An 18,915-nucleotide genomic window follows, 5' to 3' on the forward strand; every position below is an offset into this window, starting at 1 on the left:
TTTCTGTTTTATTTATTCATGTGTGTATATATTTATACAATGGTATATGGACACACTGATCTGTTCTGTATTCATGCCGTCTATATTCTGTTGTGCTGAAGCAAAGCAAGAATTTCATTGTCCTATCTGGGACACATGACAATAAACTCTCTTGAATCTTATTGAGGTGCACAGAAACATGAGGGTGAATGTACAGAGTCTTTTTCCCAGCGTAGGGGAATCGAGAACACGGGTAGGGTTTAGTTTCGAAATGAAGCATGAAACAGGCCCTTTGGCCCACCAAGTCCACGCTGACCATCGATCATCTAGTTCTATGTTACCTCACTTTCCCATCTACTTCCTGCCCATTAGGCCAATCAACCAACCATCTGCATGTCTTTGGTAAAAGGGGGAGAACCGTAGCATCCGGAGGAATCCCACCTGCTCCCACAGAGTGAACAGGCAAACTCCATATGCACAGATCCCAATGTCAGGATCGAACCCAGGTCTGTGGCATTGTGCTGCCCAATATTGGATGTGCTGAACAATCAATGAGGATGTTTGAAGGTTGGAGCAGGTTTTTCACCTCACTGGTCTATTCTTGCCCATCCATCCAGGTCTATTTACATTGGAATAAAAATTTCTGTGGATTACTGGTGGACCATCAATGTTAAACTACGCGGAGTAAACGAGGTAAGTTTCAGCGTTATCAGTGTTGATTTAATAAAGTCCTATTTCCTCCCCATTTCTTTGGTCTAAGGTCCGACTTGCATTCACTTGCTCCTTTTCTCTTGTGACAGTGCCACAATGGCAAGAGGACATTGCCCGTTAGGCACAGTGCCAATTCACCAGAGAGATTCGAATCTTTAGGGAGATGAATCAAGAGAGCGCATTGCATTCATGGGGCTTGTCATGCTCCAGGCTGAAGATGGCCCCAAAACGTTGTCTGTCCATCTCCTTCCACAGATGCTGCCTGACCCACTGACTCCTCCAGCACTTTTTATTCTCCACAATCCAGCACCTGCAGTTTCTTGTGTCCCCTTTGTCATATAACATACTGACTAGTGAAAGGCCTGGATAGAGTGGATGTGGAGAGGATGTTTCCATTACAGGTGCACAACCTTTTATCCGAAAGCCTTGGGACCAGACACTTTTCGTAATTCAGAATTTGTCGGTCTTCGGAATGGAATTTTTTTTAGCGTAGATTTTAATGGCTGGCTCAGTGGTAGAGTGCTCGGCTCATATCCGCAAGGTCGCGAGTTTGCGCCTTGATCCTGGCAGTTACTCGGTCGCGAGTTTGAGTCTTCAATGTCGTTTTTTCTTGCAGAATAAATGTCTGTATGAAATGCAGCGTGTTGAATGAATTCCTGAATTTGTAAATGTGCCCGCAGCATTGAATCACCTCTCGCACTCATGTCACCCTAGTGGGGCTACATGCCCTTAGGCGGCCTAGTTTGCGCCTCGATCCTGGCAGTTACTCGGTCGCGAGTTTGTGTCTTCAATGTAGTTTTTTCTTGCAGAATAAATGTTTGTATGAAATGCAGTGTAGGAGAGGTGTACTGACTGTGTGGGCAGAACTTTGGAAGTGATTGCCCACCAGTCTAAAAAGCCGTTGTGTCTCCCTGTCCCTGGGATAGCAGGGGGCGATCAAACAGCACAATACCCCCCTCCCCCTCCAACTCCAGAGGAATCCGCTCCCCGATGGGCCGCTACGGCGACAAGTGGCAGTTTGCCCACAGCCCGAGCTGCGCCCCCTCATCCGCCACCCCAAGAACAAGACGTACCTTGCACACCATCAGCTTCTGCCCCTACGTGTTCCTCTGGAGTTGGAGCGGGGCTGGGCTGGAGTTGCTGCTGGCTGTGGGTCTCTGGGATCTCCGTGCTTGCAGTGGGCCTGGGGGTCGGTGTCCCGTTGGTCCTGACGTCTCCGGCCACCCCCCTGGACTGGAGCTGAGACTGGGAGTTGTACCGCCCTTGCCCCCTCCCTCTGCAACTGCAAACAACCCCACTCTCCTGCAAGGGTGGTACAGTTCCCGGAGGATGGCAGGTGGCCGGCGACGTCAGGACCAACAGGAACCCGCTCCCCGATGGGCCCCTACGACGCCCAGAGCTGCGCCCCGTCATCCGCAACCCAGGTTCCTCTGTAGTTGGAACCAAAGATCTTTGGTTGGAACGGGGCTGGGCTGCTGCTGGCTGTGGGTCTCTGGGATCTCCGTGCTTGCAGTGGGCCTGGGGGTCGGTGTCCCGATGAGGGGGCGCAGCTCGGGGAACGGCTTCTGGTGGTCCTGACGTCTCCGGCCAGTTTGCAGTTTTCCTCTGGAGTTGGAGCGGGGCTGGGCTGGGCTGCTGTTGGCTGTGGGTGTCTGGGATCTCCGTGCTTGCGCTTGAAAACGTTCACCGAGGGCGGCCCGCAGAGGTGACAGCGGAACCTCCGGTCGGTCCTCGAAGAAAGGGGAACTAAATCCCCATTCATAAAAGAGAAGGTGAGGGTATATTGCGCGGGAAGGTTAATAATTGACAATCTGCTGCTGCCTGCCCGCTGAGTTAAAAAGTTCCCACGGTAGACTCAGTGTATCGTGAGTCTACCGTGGGAACTTTTTAACTCAGCGGGCAGGCAGCAGCATATTGTCAATTATTAACCTTCCCGCGCAATATACCCTCACCTTCTCTTTTATGAATGGGGATTTAGTTCCCCTTTCTTCGAGGACCGACCGGAGGTTCCGCTGTCACCTCTGCGGGCCGCCCTCGGTGAACATTTTCAAGGACCTTTCTTCAAGGACCGAAAAAATGGCCGCTATTCGGAGGTTTTCGTTATTTGGATCTACGGATAAAGGTTGTGCACCTGTAGTTGTCTATGGAACTGTTACATTACAATGCTGAGAACTATATTCTGCACTCTCTCTCTCTTCTCCTTCGATCTACGCATTGTACTTGAAAACTAAAGATTTCCACTGTACCTCGGTGGACGTGACCATAATAAACATAAGCAAGCTGGACATTCCCAAATACCTCAACCAGCATAACGAGGTAAAAGAAACACGATTCACCACTCTCTGCTATCTCTTGTATCCCTGGCTGCTGCATCTACATCTGTTCTAGCATTAGGTATTTGACCAATATGTGGAAACTGATCAAAGATACATTTGGGAAACAAAATGTATTACACGAGTGGGTGAGTCTAAGACTAGAGGCCATAGCCTCAGAATAAAAGGATGTACCCTTTAGGAAGGCGATGAGGAGGAATTTATTTAGTCAGAGGGTGGTGAATGTGTAATTCATTGCCACAGAAGGCTGTGGAGGCCAAGTCAATGGATATTTTTAATAGCCCTGTCCCACGGTACGAGTTCATTCCATGAGCTCTCCCGAGTTTAAAAAAAATCAAACTCGTGGTAAGCACGGAGAATGAACGTAGCGGGTACGTCGGAGCTCGGGGGCGTCTCTTAGCGGCTCGTACCGCTAAAGGCAGGTACTCGGGAAGACTCGCAAACGGCAGGTAAGCACGGGAAGACTCGTGTAGATTTTTCAATATGTTGAAAAATGTCCACGAGAGCCCCGATTACCGATGAGTGGCCATTACCGTAAATCTCCGAGTTCGATTCAGGGCAAACCCGGGAGAGCTCTTGGAATGAACTCGTATCGTGGGACAGGGCCTTAAGGCAGAAATTGATAAGATTCTTGACTCGTACGGGTGTCAGGGGTTATGGGGAGAAAGCAGGAGTAAGGGGTTGAAAGGGAAATATAGATCAGCCATGATTGAATGGTGGAGTAAACTTGATGGGCCGAATGACCTAATTCTGCTCTATCACTCATGAACTTGCATCTACCACCTATATCGTAAAGTTACAGAGTGACACCATGTCATGTTATTAGTGTTGTCCAACTCTGACACTATATATTATTTCAAGTGGGTCAACCAAACAGGTCAAACCTGGCACCCAAAATGTATGAATGTGCCCAATGTACAGCAGGATTGTCACAGGCCTGGATGCAAAAAAAGAATATCACTGTACTTAGCTATATGTGACAATAAAGCGTTGATTTGAAATAGCGTTTTACCTTAGTTTCCACATGATAAGATACGTAGTGTGCTGTGCAGCGCAAGGGGATCTTTCGGACAGGCCACGGTGCGTCGTAGGACAAGTAGGTGGGCAGCACGCTGATTCGAAGGTCACCCTAGAACAAGGGGAAAGGCTGGCAATGAGAAAAGCGGCAATAGTGTATAATTGTCACATGTACCGAGAACGGAACAATCACATTGTTATTTGCAGCAGCTTTACAGGATGATTAGAGCAGCAACACACAAATAGATACACAACAGTCATTCGTGGTAGCCAGACCATAATGTTTGGGACAAAGACCCATCATTTATTTATTTGCCTCTGTACTCACAATTTGAGAAAAAAATCACATGTGGTTAAAGTGCACATTGTCAGATTTTAATAAAGGCCATTTTTATACATTTTGGTTACACCATGTAGAAATTACAGCTGTGTTTATACAGTCCCCCCATTTCAGGGCACCATAATGTTTGGGACACAGCAATGTCATGTAAATGAAAGTAGGCATGTTTAGTATTTTGTTGCATATACTTTGCATGCAATGACTGCTTGAAGTCTGCGATTCATGGACATCACCAGTTGCTGGGTGTCTTCTCTGGTGATGCTCTGCCAGGCCTGCATTGCAGCCATCTTTAGCTTGTGCTTGTTTTGGGGGCTAGTCCCCTTCAGTTTTCTCTTCAACATATAAAAGGCATGCTCAATTGGGTTCAGATCGGGTGATTGACTTGGCCACTAAAGAATTGACCATTTTTTAGCTTTGAAAAACTTCTTTGTTGCTTTAGCAGTATGTTTGGGATCATTGTCTTGTAGAATGAACATACCGACCAATGAGCTTTGAGGCATTTGTTTGAATTTGAGCAGATAGGATGTGTCTATACACTTCAGAATTCATTATGCTACTACCATCAGCAGTTGTATCATCAATGAAGATAAGTGAGCCAGTACCTTCAGCAGCCATACATGCCCAGGCCATAACACCCCCACCACCGTGTTTCACAGATGAGGTGGTATGCTTTGGATCTTGGGCAGTTCCACTTTGCTCTTGCCATCACTCTAATATGTTAATCTTCATCTAATCTTTCTGTCCACAAGACCTTTTTCCAGGACTGTGGTTGCTCTTTTAAGTACTTCTTGGCAAACTGTAACCCGGCCATCCTATTTTTGCGGTTAACCAGTGGTTTGCATCTTGCAGTGTAGCCTCTGTATTTCTGTTCATGAAGTCTTCTGCATACAATGGTAATTGACAAATCCACACCTGACTCCTGAAGAGTGTTTCTGTTCTGCCGGACAGGTGTTACTTTGGTCCTCATGTTGATAAAGAGCGATAAAAGTTTCCAAAGGTGATGGAAAGACTGGAGGAAAGACTAGGTGCTGAGAGCTCTCTTATACCTGCATTAAGGAGGCATTTAAACACACCTGAGCAATTACAAACATCTGTGAAGCCATGTGTCCCAAACATTATGGTGCTCTGAAATGGGGGGACTATGTATAAACACAGCTGTAATTTCTACATGGTGAAACCAAAATGTATAAAAATACCCTTTAATAAAATCTGACAATGTGCACTTTAACCACATGTGATTTTTTCTATTACAAATCTCAAATTGTTTTGTACACGAGTACAGAGGCAAATAAATAAATGATGGGTCTTTGTCCCAAACATCATGGAGGGCCCTGTAATAGGCTCTGAAGGCCAAATGCATCACCACGCTTCACAAGACCAAAGCGTCAGGAAGGTTGAAGGGAAAGGTCAACAGGTTAACGTATAACTGGACCACACACACTGTAACAGAGTCAGAGTAAAAAACAGCACAGAAATAGGCCCATCGGCCCTATTTCTCCGTGCTGACCTAGATGCCCCATCTAAGCTAGTCCCATGTACCTGAATTTGGTCCGTATCCGTCCAAACCTTTCCTGTCCAAGAGTCCTTTAGATGTTATTATACCTGCTTCAACTACCTCCTCTGGCAGCTTGTTCCATATACCCACCCCCCTCTGTGTGAAAACGTTTGGGTTCTATTAAATATTTCCCCTCTCACCTTAAATCTATGTCCTCTTCCCTGGGTAATAGACTACACACATTCATCTGATCTACTTCCCTCACAATTTCACACACTTCTATAAGTTCACCGCTCAGCCTCCTGTGCTCCTAGGAATAAAGTCCTAGCCTGCCCAACCTCTCCCAATAGCTCACGCCCCCAAATCCTGGCACTATCTTCTCGTAAAACTTCACTGCACCCTTTCCAGCTGTGTAGGACGGGTCATTCCTGGTTCATTATCAGCATGGTCAATGGAGCTTTAGATCCGAGGCTACGACTCCCATGTTGAGGAGGTCAACAAGGAGAAAGGTTTCACTTAAAACACAAACTCCAGCCTCCACAGGCAGGTCTGCATGCGAGTGGCTCCTCAGAGAAGATCAGGTTGCTCTTTTGGTGGGTCAGCATTAAGTAGAGCTGGGGCTCTCCTCCATACCTGCTTGTTGAAGTACAGGAAGCCTTTTGGGCAATTGACGTTGTGGAAGGGGGCAAAGGATTCGATGGGCCCGTCGACTGTCATGGGGTGCAGACGCAGCGCCCCTCGCGAGGTCATAAACAGCCAGTGCGGGGAGGGTCCGCAGATGAACACCTAGGATTGAGACAGAGGGCACGTTAACCAAGCATTGACTCCGACGGCAGCGCTACAGAACCTCCATCGTGCAACTGTGTGGCGGGGTCTTGGAACCATACGGGGATGAGCGGAACTTCACAGAGATTTGCTGCTGCTTCCTTGGTCAAAGTTTCAGAGTCCTGACACCTGCAATCAGTAAGATAATAAGCGCAGGAGGCAGAGGGCTGATCTTTTAGAGGTGTATAAAATCATGAGGAGAATAGGGGTGACACGGAGGCGCAGCGGTAGAGTTGCTGCCTTACAGCGCCAGAGACCCAGGTTCGATCCTGAATACGGGTGCTGGCTGTACAAAGTTTGTACATTCTCTCTGTGACTGCGTGGCTTTTCTCTGGGTGCTCTGATTTACTCACACACTCCAAAGGCATACAGGTTTGTAGATTAATAGGCTTCGGTAAAACTGTAAATTGTCCCTAGTGTGTAGGACAGTGGTAGTGTACAAAGGGCCCGTTTCCTCGCTGTATATCGCTAAAGACTCATTTCGTTTAATTTAGGGATACAGCAGGGAAACAGGCCCTTCGGCCCAACGAGTCTGCACCGACCAGCAATCCCCACACATTAACACTGTCCTACACACACACTTGGGACAATTTACACTTATACAAGCCAATTAACCTACAAACCTGTAAGTCTTTAGAGTGTGGGAGGAAACCGAAGATCGCGGATAAAACACATGCAGGTCACGGGGAGAAAGTGCAAACTCCATGCAGACAGCACCCGTAGTTGGGATCGAACCCTGATCTCCCTCGTTGCCAAGAGCTGTAAGGCAGCAACTCTATCACGGCGCCACCGTGCTGCCTCTTCTCAATCGTGGACTGTAAGGGACATGCACAATAGGTTAGTGCTGAGGCACAAGATTGGCCATGATCGTATTTAAAGGGGGAGCAACTGTAAGTGGGCCGAATGGCCTTGTCCTGCTCCTCTTCGTAATGTTCTTTCCCAAACATTGTAGCAGGATCTTTGGGACTTTCTATTCAACTGCACACACATTATTAAACTTATCATAAAAAAGTGGCAAGATTCTCAAAATTCAGATCAAGAAAGATGCCTTGTGCCTCTTGTGGCCACATGGCTATCCAAAGCTCATCACGGTACGGTTTCAACATAGTACGGTTTCATAGCAACTGCAGCATTGGGCAAACAAACCTACATCACAGGGAGGAAAGCATTACAGATGATAAGATGAAACCTTCGGTGCAGCACCCAGAACAGAACTCCAGAGGCCAGGCAGACAGCTCCTCAGGCACCCTGTTTCTCAGATAACATAGGATTTATGCACTCTAATTCTGGTATTAGGCTTCTGGTTAAAATATCTGTAGGATGGATACATTAAAAGTAAGGGTGTACTGATTGCAACATCTCTTACCCCCGAGTATCCAGATATATCTTCAAAGTAGCGGAAGCGAGCAACCCGTGCTTTTGCAACGATCACTTCCTCGCCCGTGGCCGACTCAACCTTCTTCTCCTTCTTGGACTGTTTGAGCTTCTTCTCTCTGAAGTTTATGCTATGTGGCACCTGGGGAAGAAATCAAGTTGTCGCTCATCACTGGCCAAATATTGCCCCTCGGGACAAGGGCAACCTTATGGGTCCAGCAGTAAAGATAGCTGACCAAAACCAAATTACGATTTCAAAGCCTGCAGGGGAGGAAGTTGCAAGCACGAAAATTAAATTTGGAACAGGTATCTGGAAAAGCAAAGCGAAAGGGATAAAAAAGAGACTGAAATAGGTACTCTACTACAAGGATTTATGTACAAGAAAAGACAATGTACTTATGTGGCGCCTCTCCAAAAATGCTTCAAAATTAGTTGAATACTTCATAAAGTGTGGAAACATCAAACATAGCACAATGCAACAGAGGAACAGGATCTGTGAGAAAGAACTGCAGATGCTGGATAAAATCGAAAGTAGACACAAAATGCTGGAGTAACTCAGCGGGTGAGGCAGCATCTATGGAGAGAAGGAATGGGTGACGTTTCGACCCGAAACGTCACCCATTCCTTCTCTCCATAGATGCTGCCTCACCCGCTGAGTTACTCCAGCATTGTATCTACCAGAGGAACAGTGTCCTTGGCTCACAATGTCAAAAACCAGAGGGTCATAGTTTTAAGGTGAGAAGGCAAAGTCTACAGGACATATGGGACAAGTTTCTTTGTTTACACAGAGGGTGGTGGGTGCCTGGAACGTGCTTGCCAGGGGTGGTGGTGGAGGCAGATACGACAATGCCATGTAAGAGGCTTTTAGATAGGCACATGGATATGCAGGAATGGATTGATATGGATCACGTGCAAGGTGAGCTTAGTTTAACTTAGCATCGTGTTCGGGGTGGAAATTGTAGGTCGAGGAACCTGTTCTTCTGCTGTACTGTTCTATGTTAAATCTTGAGACCGGTTTTAAATAATAAAACAAGTGCGTATCATTGAAAATTTGGGACACCAGTGTGAGTGCGAAACACCTTTGCAGGAATGGTGCTACATACCTTTTTAAAACGAACTTTCAGGTTGTTCTGACTTTGTTGTGCATCGTAGGAAAAGGCCTCGTAGATCAAAAGCTCCTGTTCCACGTGAACCTGCAGCCGACAAGTTGCAAAGGTTATTGTGTAGGGGGAAACTGCAGATACTAGTTTAAACCAAACAGACAAAAATCTGGAGTAGCTCAGCAAGTCAGGCAGCATCTCTGGAAAAAAGGAATAGGTGAAGTTTTGGGTCGAGAAGGGCCTGTAAAAGGGTCTCGACCCGAAACGTCACCTATTCCTTTTCTCCAGAAATGCTGTCTGACCTGCTAGATTACCTCAGCTTTTTGCATCTTGCAAAGGTTATTTATCTGTTCCTTGAGCTGCTTTACCAGGGAGTCAGTGCTAATCTTATCTTGGAAATACCACTGCATTTGTTAGACTGTCACCTCCCCTTATTCTGCAACGTAGCTGCTCTTTTCTCAGATTGCAGATGAACTAAACCAGGTTAAAGAATCAAAAGGAATGGTTAAATGGCAGAAACAGCAGAGTTTTAGCAAAATGGCGAACAATAAGGCTAGAGCATTGGTGAAGAGGAAATGTTGTGAATCACAATCAAAAATCTGCTGGAAATCTGAAATAAACACAGAAGATGCTTGAAACATCAGGTGAGGTATTGGAATTACCTGTAGTAATGAAAGAGTTCACTAAATCTGCTTTTGGCTTCTTCGACATAGAGATGCCAATGCCTTCTTCCCATTACCCCTGACGCCTGTACTCAAGAAGAATTTATCTCTGCATTAAACATATCCATTGATAGCCTTCTGTGGCAATAAACTCCAGTTTCATCACCCTCCGACTAAAGAAAATCTTCCTCCTTCCTAAAGGAACGTCCTTTAATTCTAAGGCTATAACCTCTAGTCCTAGACTCTCCCACGAGTGGAAACATCCTCTCCACATCCACTCTATCCAAGCCTTTCACTATTCTGTATATTTCAATGAGGTCCCCACTGATCTTTCTAAACTCCAGCAAGTAGAGGCCCAGTGCCGTCTAAAGCTCATCGTATATTAACCCACTAATTCCTGGGATCATTCTCGTAGATCTCCTCTGGGCCAGCACATCCTTCAATTAGTCCAGCCCCAAAATATCACCTATTCATTGCCATATTCTTGCCATAGAGGTACAGAGAAGGTTCACCAGACTGATTCCTGGGATGTCAGGACTTTCATATGAAGAAAGACTGGATAGACTTGGCTTGTACTCGCTAGAATTTAGAAGATTGAGGGGGGGATCTTATAGAAACTTACAAAATTCTTAAGGGGTTGGACAGGCTAGATGCAGGAAGATTATTCCCGATGTTGGGGAAGTCCAGAACAAGGGGTCACAGTTTAAGGATAAGAGGGAAGTCTTTTAGGACCGAGATGTGAAAATCATTTTTTACACAGTGAGTGGTGAATCTGTGGAATTCTCTGCCACAGAAGGTAGTTGAGGCCAGTTCATTGGCTATATTTAAGAGGGAGTTAGATGTGGCCCTTGTGGCTAAAGGGATCAGGTGATATGGAGAGAAGGCAGGGATGGGATACTGAGTTGGATGATCAGCCATGATCATATCGAATGGCGGTGCAGGCTCGAAGGGCCGAATGGCCTACTCCTGCATCTATTTTCTATGTTTCTATGTTTCATCATCTCGAGATGCTGCCTGACCCACTGAGCACTGAGCATCTACATTTGTCAACCAGCATCTGCAGTTCCTTATATCTGAATTAGTGCTTTACCTGAAAACGCTGTTTGCATCCCTAGGAGGCAAATGGTGAAAGGACAGCCAGCACATCTTCAGCTTCAACATTCACTCATTTGCTCTCATCTTTGCAGAGATATTCCCTTTGTTGTAGATAAAGTCATATAGCATGGACTACCGCCACTCACCCTCTCTACAATCCAAAACTAACTTGTTCTCCTCTTTCCTTATTTCTGAAGAAAGGTCGTGGATGGGAATCTTTAACTGTTTTTCCTTCCACAGATGCTGCTGACCTCTGAGAAAGATTTAAATGTGATCTGAGGATTCTTTTCTTCTCATAGGTGGTAGAGGTAGGTATAACATTTAAACCAACACATGCCAAGAGTTTCCAGTATGTGCAGCATCTGCAGATTCCTTGATTTTCATGGTGCATGAAGCAGCGAATTACGACGATTTTCAAGGCAGGCGCGCGAGGAGACGTACGTTCACAGCACCAGCACTTACCAGGAGGAAAGGCCTCGTCTGTCTATTGCCGAGCCCCACCAACAGGACTTCTCTCACAGCGGGCATCTCCGTCAGCCGGGCAAATTCCTCCTTCTTTATCTCCCCCTGGGTGACGTGCTGCCCAGACGAGCTGTCCACCAGCACACGCTGACCCACTGGGAAGTTCTTCACCAGGAAAACCAGGCGCCAGTCGGGCAGCTGGTAGATCTGCACAGAAGCACAGGAAGAGTTAAGTCATTGTCACTGCTCCCCGAAAGCTCAGCGGTGGATGGTTGATGAGGAGCGGGCGGCACAGTGGCACAGTAAGGAGAACTGCGGTCTCACAGCACAGGCCACCCAGATTCAACCCTCAACCATGACTCGAATCATGACTGTTCTCCCTCAGACATAGAACAGTACAGCTCAGGAACAGACTGTTCGGCCCATAATGTCTGTGCCGAACATGACGCCATGTTAATTTAATTGCAGTCGGCCCATTTCATCCTAAGCCTGTCCTATCCGTGTACCTGTACAAAAGTTGGTTTAAATGTTATACCTGCCTCTACCACCTATGAGAAAAAATGCTTCTCAGATCCCACCTAAACCTTTCTCCTCTCACCCATCAGTCTGAAGAAGGGTCTCGACCCGAAACGTCACCCATTCCTTCTCTCCAGAGATGCTGCCTAACCCGCTGAGTTACGCCAGCATTTTGTGTCTACCTTTGATTTTAACCAAGCTTTAGACACTCCTATGCAGAGAAATAGGTTGGGACTGTCTGTCCTGTCTTGACCTCTCATGGTTTTAGAAACCACTTCAAGTTCACCCCTTAGCTTTGCTCTAGGGAAAACATCACCAGCCTTTCCCAAATTAATCCCTCCAAACATAGAATAGAACAGCATTGGAACAGGCCAGTCGGCCCATAATGTCACCCGCTGAACATGATGCCAAAACCAAAACTAATCTGCCTGTGTTTAATCCATATCCACGTCCCTACCAAAAACTCTCTTAAATGCCCGGTGGATTTTATTTGGGTGCTGTCTGGTAACCTCCTGCAGGCTGACAGGTTAATTGGCTGCTGTAATTTTTCCCAGTGAGTAGGTAAGGTGATAGATTGTGGGGAGCTGATGGGGATTTGAGTTAGAGTTAGTGTGGAAACAGGTGCTTGATGGTCAGCATAAACATGATGAGCTGAAATGCCTGCCTCTCTCCAGGATATTCATGTCATCCTGCTCATCCACTCATCCCAAGCCATCTTATTACAGAAGTCCCACTGCACCAGTCTGGCTATTGCTCCTCCTGAACCTGCTCCTCTTGTCCATCTTTGGCTGCTCTGTTCCACGAGAGGGGAGCGGTGTCTCCTCACAGAACCACCGTCATTCACCTGGTACAATCAGGTATGAATGGATAGAGATTGCCACGGGCAGGGCCGTTTCCCCTTTAGAATAGATCACTGATACCTGCCGCTGTGAGAGCCCCTTACTATTGCTAGGCTGTTGCAAACCCACAGCAGCAACAGGCATCCAGTGATCAAATGGTCAGAGGATAAAGTGGGTGAATAATGCAGGGTCATAACTCTGGATTCAAAGATCCACACCACCCTGGCCACGCTCTCATCTCAACACTACCACTGGGAAAGTGGTGCAGGAACAGAGAACCATGGCTGCCAGGCTCAAGAGCAGCTTCATCAAGCTCTTGAACGCAACACAGCATTAACTACTACATCAGCATTAGGATCTTCTGTGGACTCCAGCCCTTATGGCTGCACTACAGACTTTGGTTTAGCATTATTGTAACCTAGTATTAGTGCTATTATATCATAGATTATTGTATATTTGTTTGCATGTTATTGTGTTAATGGGAAAGCATTTTATCAGAATGCACCACAGCATTGTTTGAGAACAGCTCCAAGAAATTGCAGAGTTGTGGATACAGCCCAGAGCATCGTGCAAACCAACCTCCCTTCCATTGACTCCATCTACACTTCACCAGCATAATCAATAATAACTAGTGTCACCCCGGTCACTCCCTCTTCTCCCCTCTCCCATTAGGTAAGAGGAACAGAAGTTTCAAAACGGACACCTCCAGATTTTGGGACAGTGCCTGTCCTATCACCAGTTGGAGAGCGGTCCTGACATCTCATCTTCCTCACTGGAAACTTTAATCCGACATTTTGAGTTTATCTTGCACCAAATGTTATACCCTTTATCCGATATCCGTACACTGTGAAGGGCTTGATTGTAACCATGCATTGTCTTTCCGTTGACTGGATAGCATGCAACAAAAAACTTTTCACTGTACCTTGGTACACGTGACAGTAATAAACTAAACTAATGGGCCTGCTAAGATGCAGCAAGCAGGAATTCCATTGTTTTGTTGTGGGTGCATATGACAATTAAACACCCTTGACAACGTTAACAAACATGGGGGGAGTTCAGCTAGCACAGTCTCTGACTACCGGCTAGTTTAATTTAGAGATACAGCGCGGAAACAGGCCCTTCGGCCCACCGAGTCCACACCGACCAGCAATCCCCGCACACTTGCACTATCCTACACACAAGGAACAATTTACACTTATACCAAGCCAATTAACCTACAAACCTGTACGTCTTTGGAATGTGGGAGGAAACCGAAGATCTTGGAGAAAACCCATGCGCTGACGGGGAGAACGTACAAACTCCGTACAGACAGCACCGCAGTCGGGATGGAACCCGGGAAACCAGAGCACCTGGCGGAAACCCACGCAGTCACGTGAAGAACATGCAAACACAGCACACACCGCCTGTGTTTATGAGCCAACTGTTCTCAAGCAGTTTATCCATAGACTGACAAGGATACACTAGATAACCTGGAACATTCATCAACACTGGACCTTCCTGAGAAATGCGTGCATATTGAAAGTTGGTACTAATGCTCATAATTGTTTGTTGACCTAATCTGTGCCTTGTAAAGTTGTGATACAAATAGAAAACTATGACCTTTGGCCCATGTAGTCCACACTGACCAGGAAGCACCTATTTACGTTAATCCTACTTTAACCCCATACTTCCATCCAGGAAAGACGTCATTGAGCTGGAAAGAGTGTAGAGAAGATTTACCTGGATGTTGCCAGGACTCGAGGGCCTGTACTACAGGGAGAGGGTTGGGCAAGTTGGGACTTTATTTCTTAGAGTGCATCCTGGTCCGAGAACACTGATGCTATTATAAAGAAAGCACATCAGCGCCTCTACTTCCTGAGAAGATTACGGAGAGTCGTATGTCAAGGAGGACTCTCTCTAACATCTACAGGTGCACAGTAAGAGAGCATGTTGACCGGTTGCATCGTGGCTTGGTTCGGCAACTTGAGTGCCCAGGAGCGAAAAAGACTACAAAAAGTAGTAAACACTGCCCAGTCCATCATCGGCTCTGACCTCCCGTCCATCGAGGGGATCTATCGCAGTCGCTGCCTCAAAAAGGCTGGCAGCATCATCAAGGACCCGCATCATCCTGTCCACACACTCATCTCCCCGCTACATTCAGGTAGAAGGTACAGGAGCCTGAAGACTGCAACGTCCAGGTTCAGAAACAGCTACTTCCCCACAGCCATCAGGCTATTGAACTCAACTCAAACATAACTCTGAACATTAATAGCCCATTATCAGTTTATTTGCACTTTATCTGTTTTATTTATTCATGTGTGTATATATTTATACAATGGTATATGGACACACTGATCTGTTCTGTATTCATGCCGTCTATATTCTGTTGTGCTGAAGCAAAGCAAGAATTTCATTGTCCTATCTGGGACACATGACAAAAACTCTCTTGAATCTTATTGAGGTGCACAGAAACATGAGGGTGAATGTACAGAGTCTTTTTCCCAGCGTAGGGGAATCGAGAACACGGGTAGGGTTTAGTTTCGAAATGAAACATGAAACAAGCCCTTTGGCCCACCAAGTCCACGCTGACCATCGATCATCTAGTTCTATGTTACCTCACTTTCCCATCTACTTCCTGCCCATTAGGCCAATCAACCAACCATCTGCATGTCTTTGGTAAAAGGGGGAGAACCGTAGCATCCGGAGGAATCCCACCTGCTCCCACAGAGTGAACAGGCAAACTCCATATGCACAGATCCCAATGTCAGGATCGAACCCAGGTCTGTGGCATTGTGCTGCCCAATATTGGATATGCTGAACAATCAATGAGGATGTTTGAAGGTTGGAGCAGGTTTTTCACCTCACTGGTCTATTCTTGCCCATCCATCCAGGTCTATTTACATTGGAATAAAAATTTCTGTGGATTACTGGTGGACCATCAATGTTAAACTACGCGGAGTAAACGAGGTAAGTTTCAGCGTTATCAGTGTTGATTTAATAAAGTCCTATTTCCTCCCCATTTCTTTGGTCTAAGGTCCGACTTGCATTCACTTGCTCCTTTTCTCTTGTGACAGTGCCACAATGGCAAGAGGACAGTGCCAATTCACCAGAGAGGTTCGGATCTTTAGGGAGATGAATCGAGAGCGCATTGCATTCATGGGGCTTGTCATGCTCCAGGCTGAAGATGGCCCCGAAACGTTGTCTGTCCATCTCCTTCCACAGATGCTGTCTGACCCACTGACTCCTCCAGCACTTTTTATTCTCCACAATCCAGCACCTGCAGTTTCTTGTGTCCCCTTTGTCATATAACATACTGACTAGTGAAAGGCCTGGATAGAGTGGATGTGGAGAGGATGTTTCCATTAGTAGGAGAGTCCAGGACCAGAGGCCATGGCCTCAGAATTAAAGGACATACCTCAGAAAGGAGATGAGGAGGAATTTCTTTAGTCAGAGGGTGGTGCATCTGACAGGGATTCATTGCCACAGAACGTTGTGGAGGCCAAGTCAATAGATATTTTTAAAGGGGAGATTGCTAGATTCTTAACTAGTACGGGTGTCAGGAGTTATGGGGAGAAGGCAGGAGAATGGGGTTAAGAAGGAAAGATAGATCAGCCATGAGTGAATGGCGCTGTGGATGATGGCCCAATTCTGCTCCTAGAACTTATGTTCCTTGCCTTGAGAAATCAGTAGGAGAGACAAAATGAATTGCAGGTAGTGGAATAAAACGCGCAAAGTACAGGGGTCATTCAGCGGGTCAGGCAACAACATGGATAGGCGATGTTTCGGGTTGGCAACCAATTTGCCCGAAGAAGGGTCCTGACCCAAAATGTCGTTGGTCCATTCCCTCCACTGCTGACCTGCTCAGCTCTTCCAGCAAAGGTGTTTAGACTAAATTAGTAAAATAAGTGACAGAACCGGTAACAAGAACCCATTTCATCAGGTGAGTAAAAACAGAAACAGAAAATATTGTAAATGCTCACCAGGTCAGGCAGCAATTTTGAGGCCTTTGCCAGAACCAGGGAGGGGGAAAAAACAAGTTAGTTGCAAAGGATACAGAAGAGGTTCACCTGGGTGTTACCTGGGCTTGTGGCATAACTGTATGTTGGAGGGAGGGGTTGGATGGGCTGGGACCTTTTTTCTTTGGGGCGTGGGAGACTGAGGGGTGATCTCATTGAGCTGTACACGAGCATGAGTGGCATGGATAACGTGAATGCTCACAGTATGTTTCCCTGGGTCAGCTGCATTTATTTGTGGACAATAGGTACAGGAGTAGGCCATTCGGCCCCTCGAGCCAGCACCGCCATTCAATGTGATCATGGCTGATCATTCACAATCAGTACCCCGTTCCTGCCTTCTCCCCATATCCCCTGACTTCGCTATCTTCAAGAGCTCTATCTAACTCTCTCTTGAAAGCATCCAGAGAATCGGCCTCCACTGCTTTCTGAGGCAGAGAATTCCACAGATTCACAACTCTCTGGGTGAAAAAGTTTCTCCTCACCTCCGTTCTAAATGTCCAACCCCATATTCTTAAACAGGTGGAGGTTGACCCGTGCTGCCAAAAGTATCTTGGATCAGACAGCTTGTGGCTAGGCGGTAGCTTTGTCACCAAGAAGGCAAACAATAGACAATAGGTGCAGGAGTAGGTCATTCGGCCCTTCGAGTGAGCACTGCCATTCAATTTGATCATGGCTGATCATCCACAATCAGTACCCCGTTCCTGCCTTCTCCCCATATCCCTTGACTCCGCTATCTTTAAGAGTCCTATCTAGCTCTCTCTTGAAAGTATCCAGAGAACTGGCCTCCACCACCGGATTCCACAGACTCACAACTCTCAGGGTGAAAAAGTGTTTCCTCATCTCCGTTCTAAATGGCTTACCCCTTATTCTTAAACAGTGGCCCCTGGTTTTGGACTCCCCCAACATTGGGAACATGTTTCCTGCCTCTAGTGTGTCCAAACCCTTAATAATCTAATATGTTTCAATAAGATAGCCTCTCATCCTTCTAAACTCTAGAGTGTACATGCCCAGCCGCTCCATTCTCTCAGCATATGACAGTCCCGCCATCCCGCCAACCCGCCAAAATGTTGTTGGTGCTCTCACATACCACTCTGAACACTGAATTCCCTCAATTCCTCAGCGCTAGTGGAGGAGATTGTAAAAATCAATGAATGTGCACCGTCTGTCTTAACCTCTAGCTTTGTTCCAACCATCTACCTATCAAACCCCCCTCTCACCTATCTGCCAGCTCCCTCACCTTGCCTATAATTGGTTTGAAGAAGGGGCGAGATGGTGACCCAAACTGTCACCTAACCATGTTGTCCAGAGATGCTGCCTGACCCACTGAGTGACTCCACCACTGTGTCCTTTGATGAATGTGCGGGGATGGGTTATCAGTGCTGTGCTCTTGGATCCCACCAGGACAATCCGGACTTCATCGCCACCATGTCTGCCTGCCACCAGCGAGGTGCAGACCTCATCGTGGACGGTGCCATCAAGAACGCCGGCCTGTACATCAAGCTGGGCCAGGGGCTGTGCTCCTTCAATCACCTACTCCCTCCAGAGTACATTAACTCCCTGCGGGTGCTCGAGGACAAGGCCATCAACAGGAGGTACAAGGAGGTACGTCTGGCGATTCCCGCTCAGAGGTAACGCTGGGTAGCACGGGACCCTAGTGGCAACGTCGAGCTGTTGACAGTCCCGCATCAGTTCAGTTTAGTTTGTTGTCACGTGTAGTGAGGTACAGTGAAAAGCTTTTGTTGCGTGCTATCCAGTCAGCAGAAAGACAATACATGATTACAATTGAGCCATTTACAGTGTATAGATACATGATAAAGGAATAACGTTTAGTGCAAGGTAAAGCCAGCAAAGTCCGATCATGGATAGTCCGAGGGTCACCAAAGGAGTAGATAGTAGTTCAACAATGCTCTCTGGTTGTGGTAGGATGATTCAGTTGCCTGATAACAGCTGGGGAAAAACTGTCCCAGAATCGGGAGGTGTGCGTATTCACACTTCTGTAACTTTCGCCTGTTGGAAGAGCGAAGAGGGAGTGGCCAGGGTATGACTCGCCCTTGTTTAGGCTGCTGGCCTTGCCAGAGGCAGCGTGAGGTATAAATGGAGTCAATGGAAGGGAGGTTGGTTTCTGCGTCCACAATTTGCTGTAATTTCTTGCGGTCCCGGATGGAGCTGTTC

The 18,915-nt window shown here is 46.8% G+C and overlaps 1 protein-coding gene and 1 long non-coding RNA gene across 2 annotated transcripts in view; one reads left to right on the plus strand and one right to left on the minus strand.

The window, feature by feature from the left end:
- LOC116986284 overlaps positions 1-7,696 on the minus strand; it is a 16,399-nt gene extending 8,703 nt beyond the window's left edge. Inside the window, exon 1 of the long non-coding RNA XR_004415449.1 lies at positions 7,687-7,696. This is a non-coding gene — a long non-coding RNA (uncharacterized LOC116986284). The remainder of the gene's footprint in view (positions 1-7,686) is intronic.
- Positions 1-18,915, plus strand: part of adck5 (aarF domain containing kinase 5) — a 74,413-nt gene that overhangs the window by 33,192 nt on the left and 22,306 nt on the right. The window contains exons 4-5 of the mRNA XM_033041654.1: positions 597-672; positions 18,145-18,345. Coding sequence (XP_032897545.1) covers positions 597-672; positions 18,145-18,345 — 277 coding nt within the window. The remainder of the gene's footprint in view (positions 1-596; positions 673-18,144; positions 18,346-18,915) is intronic.

This window comes from Amblyraja radiata, chromosome 2 (genome assembly GCF_010909765.2).
Source record: "Amblyraja radiata isolate CabotCenter1 chromosome 2, sAmbRad1.1.pri, whole genome shotgun sequence".
Taxonomy (NCBI): Eukaryota; Metazoa; Chordata; class Chondrichthyes; order Rajiformes; family Rajidae; genus Amblyraja; species Amblyraja radiata.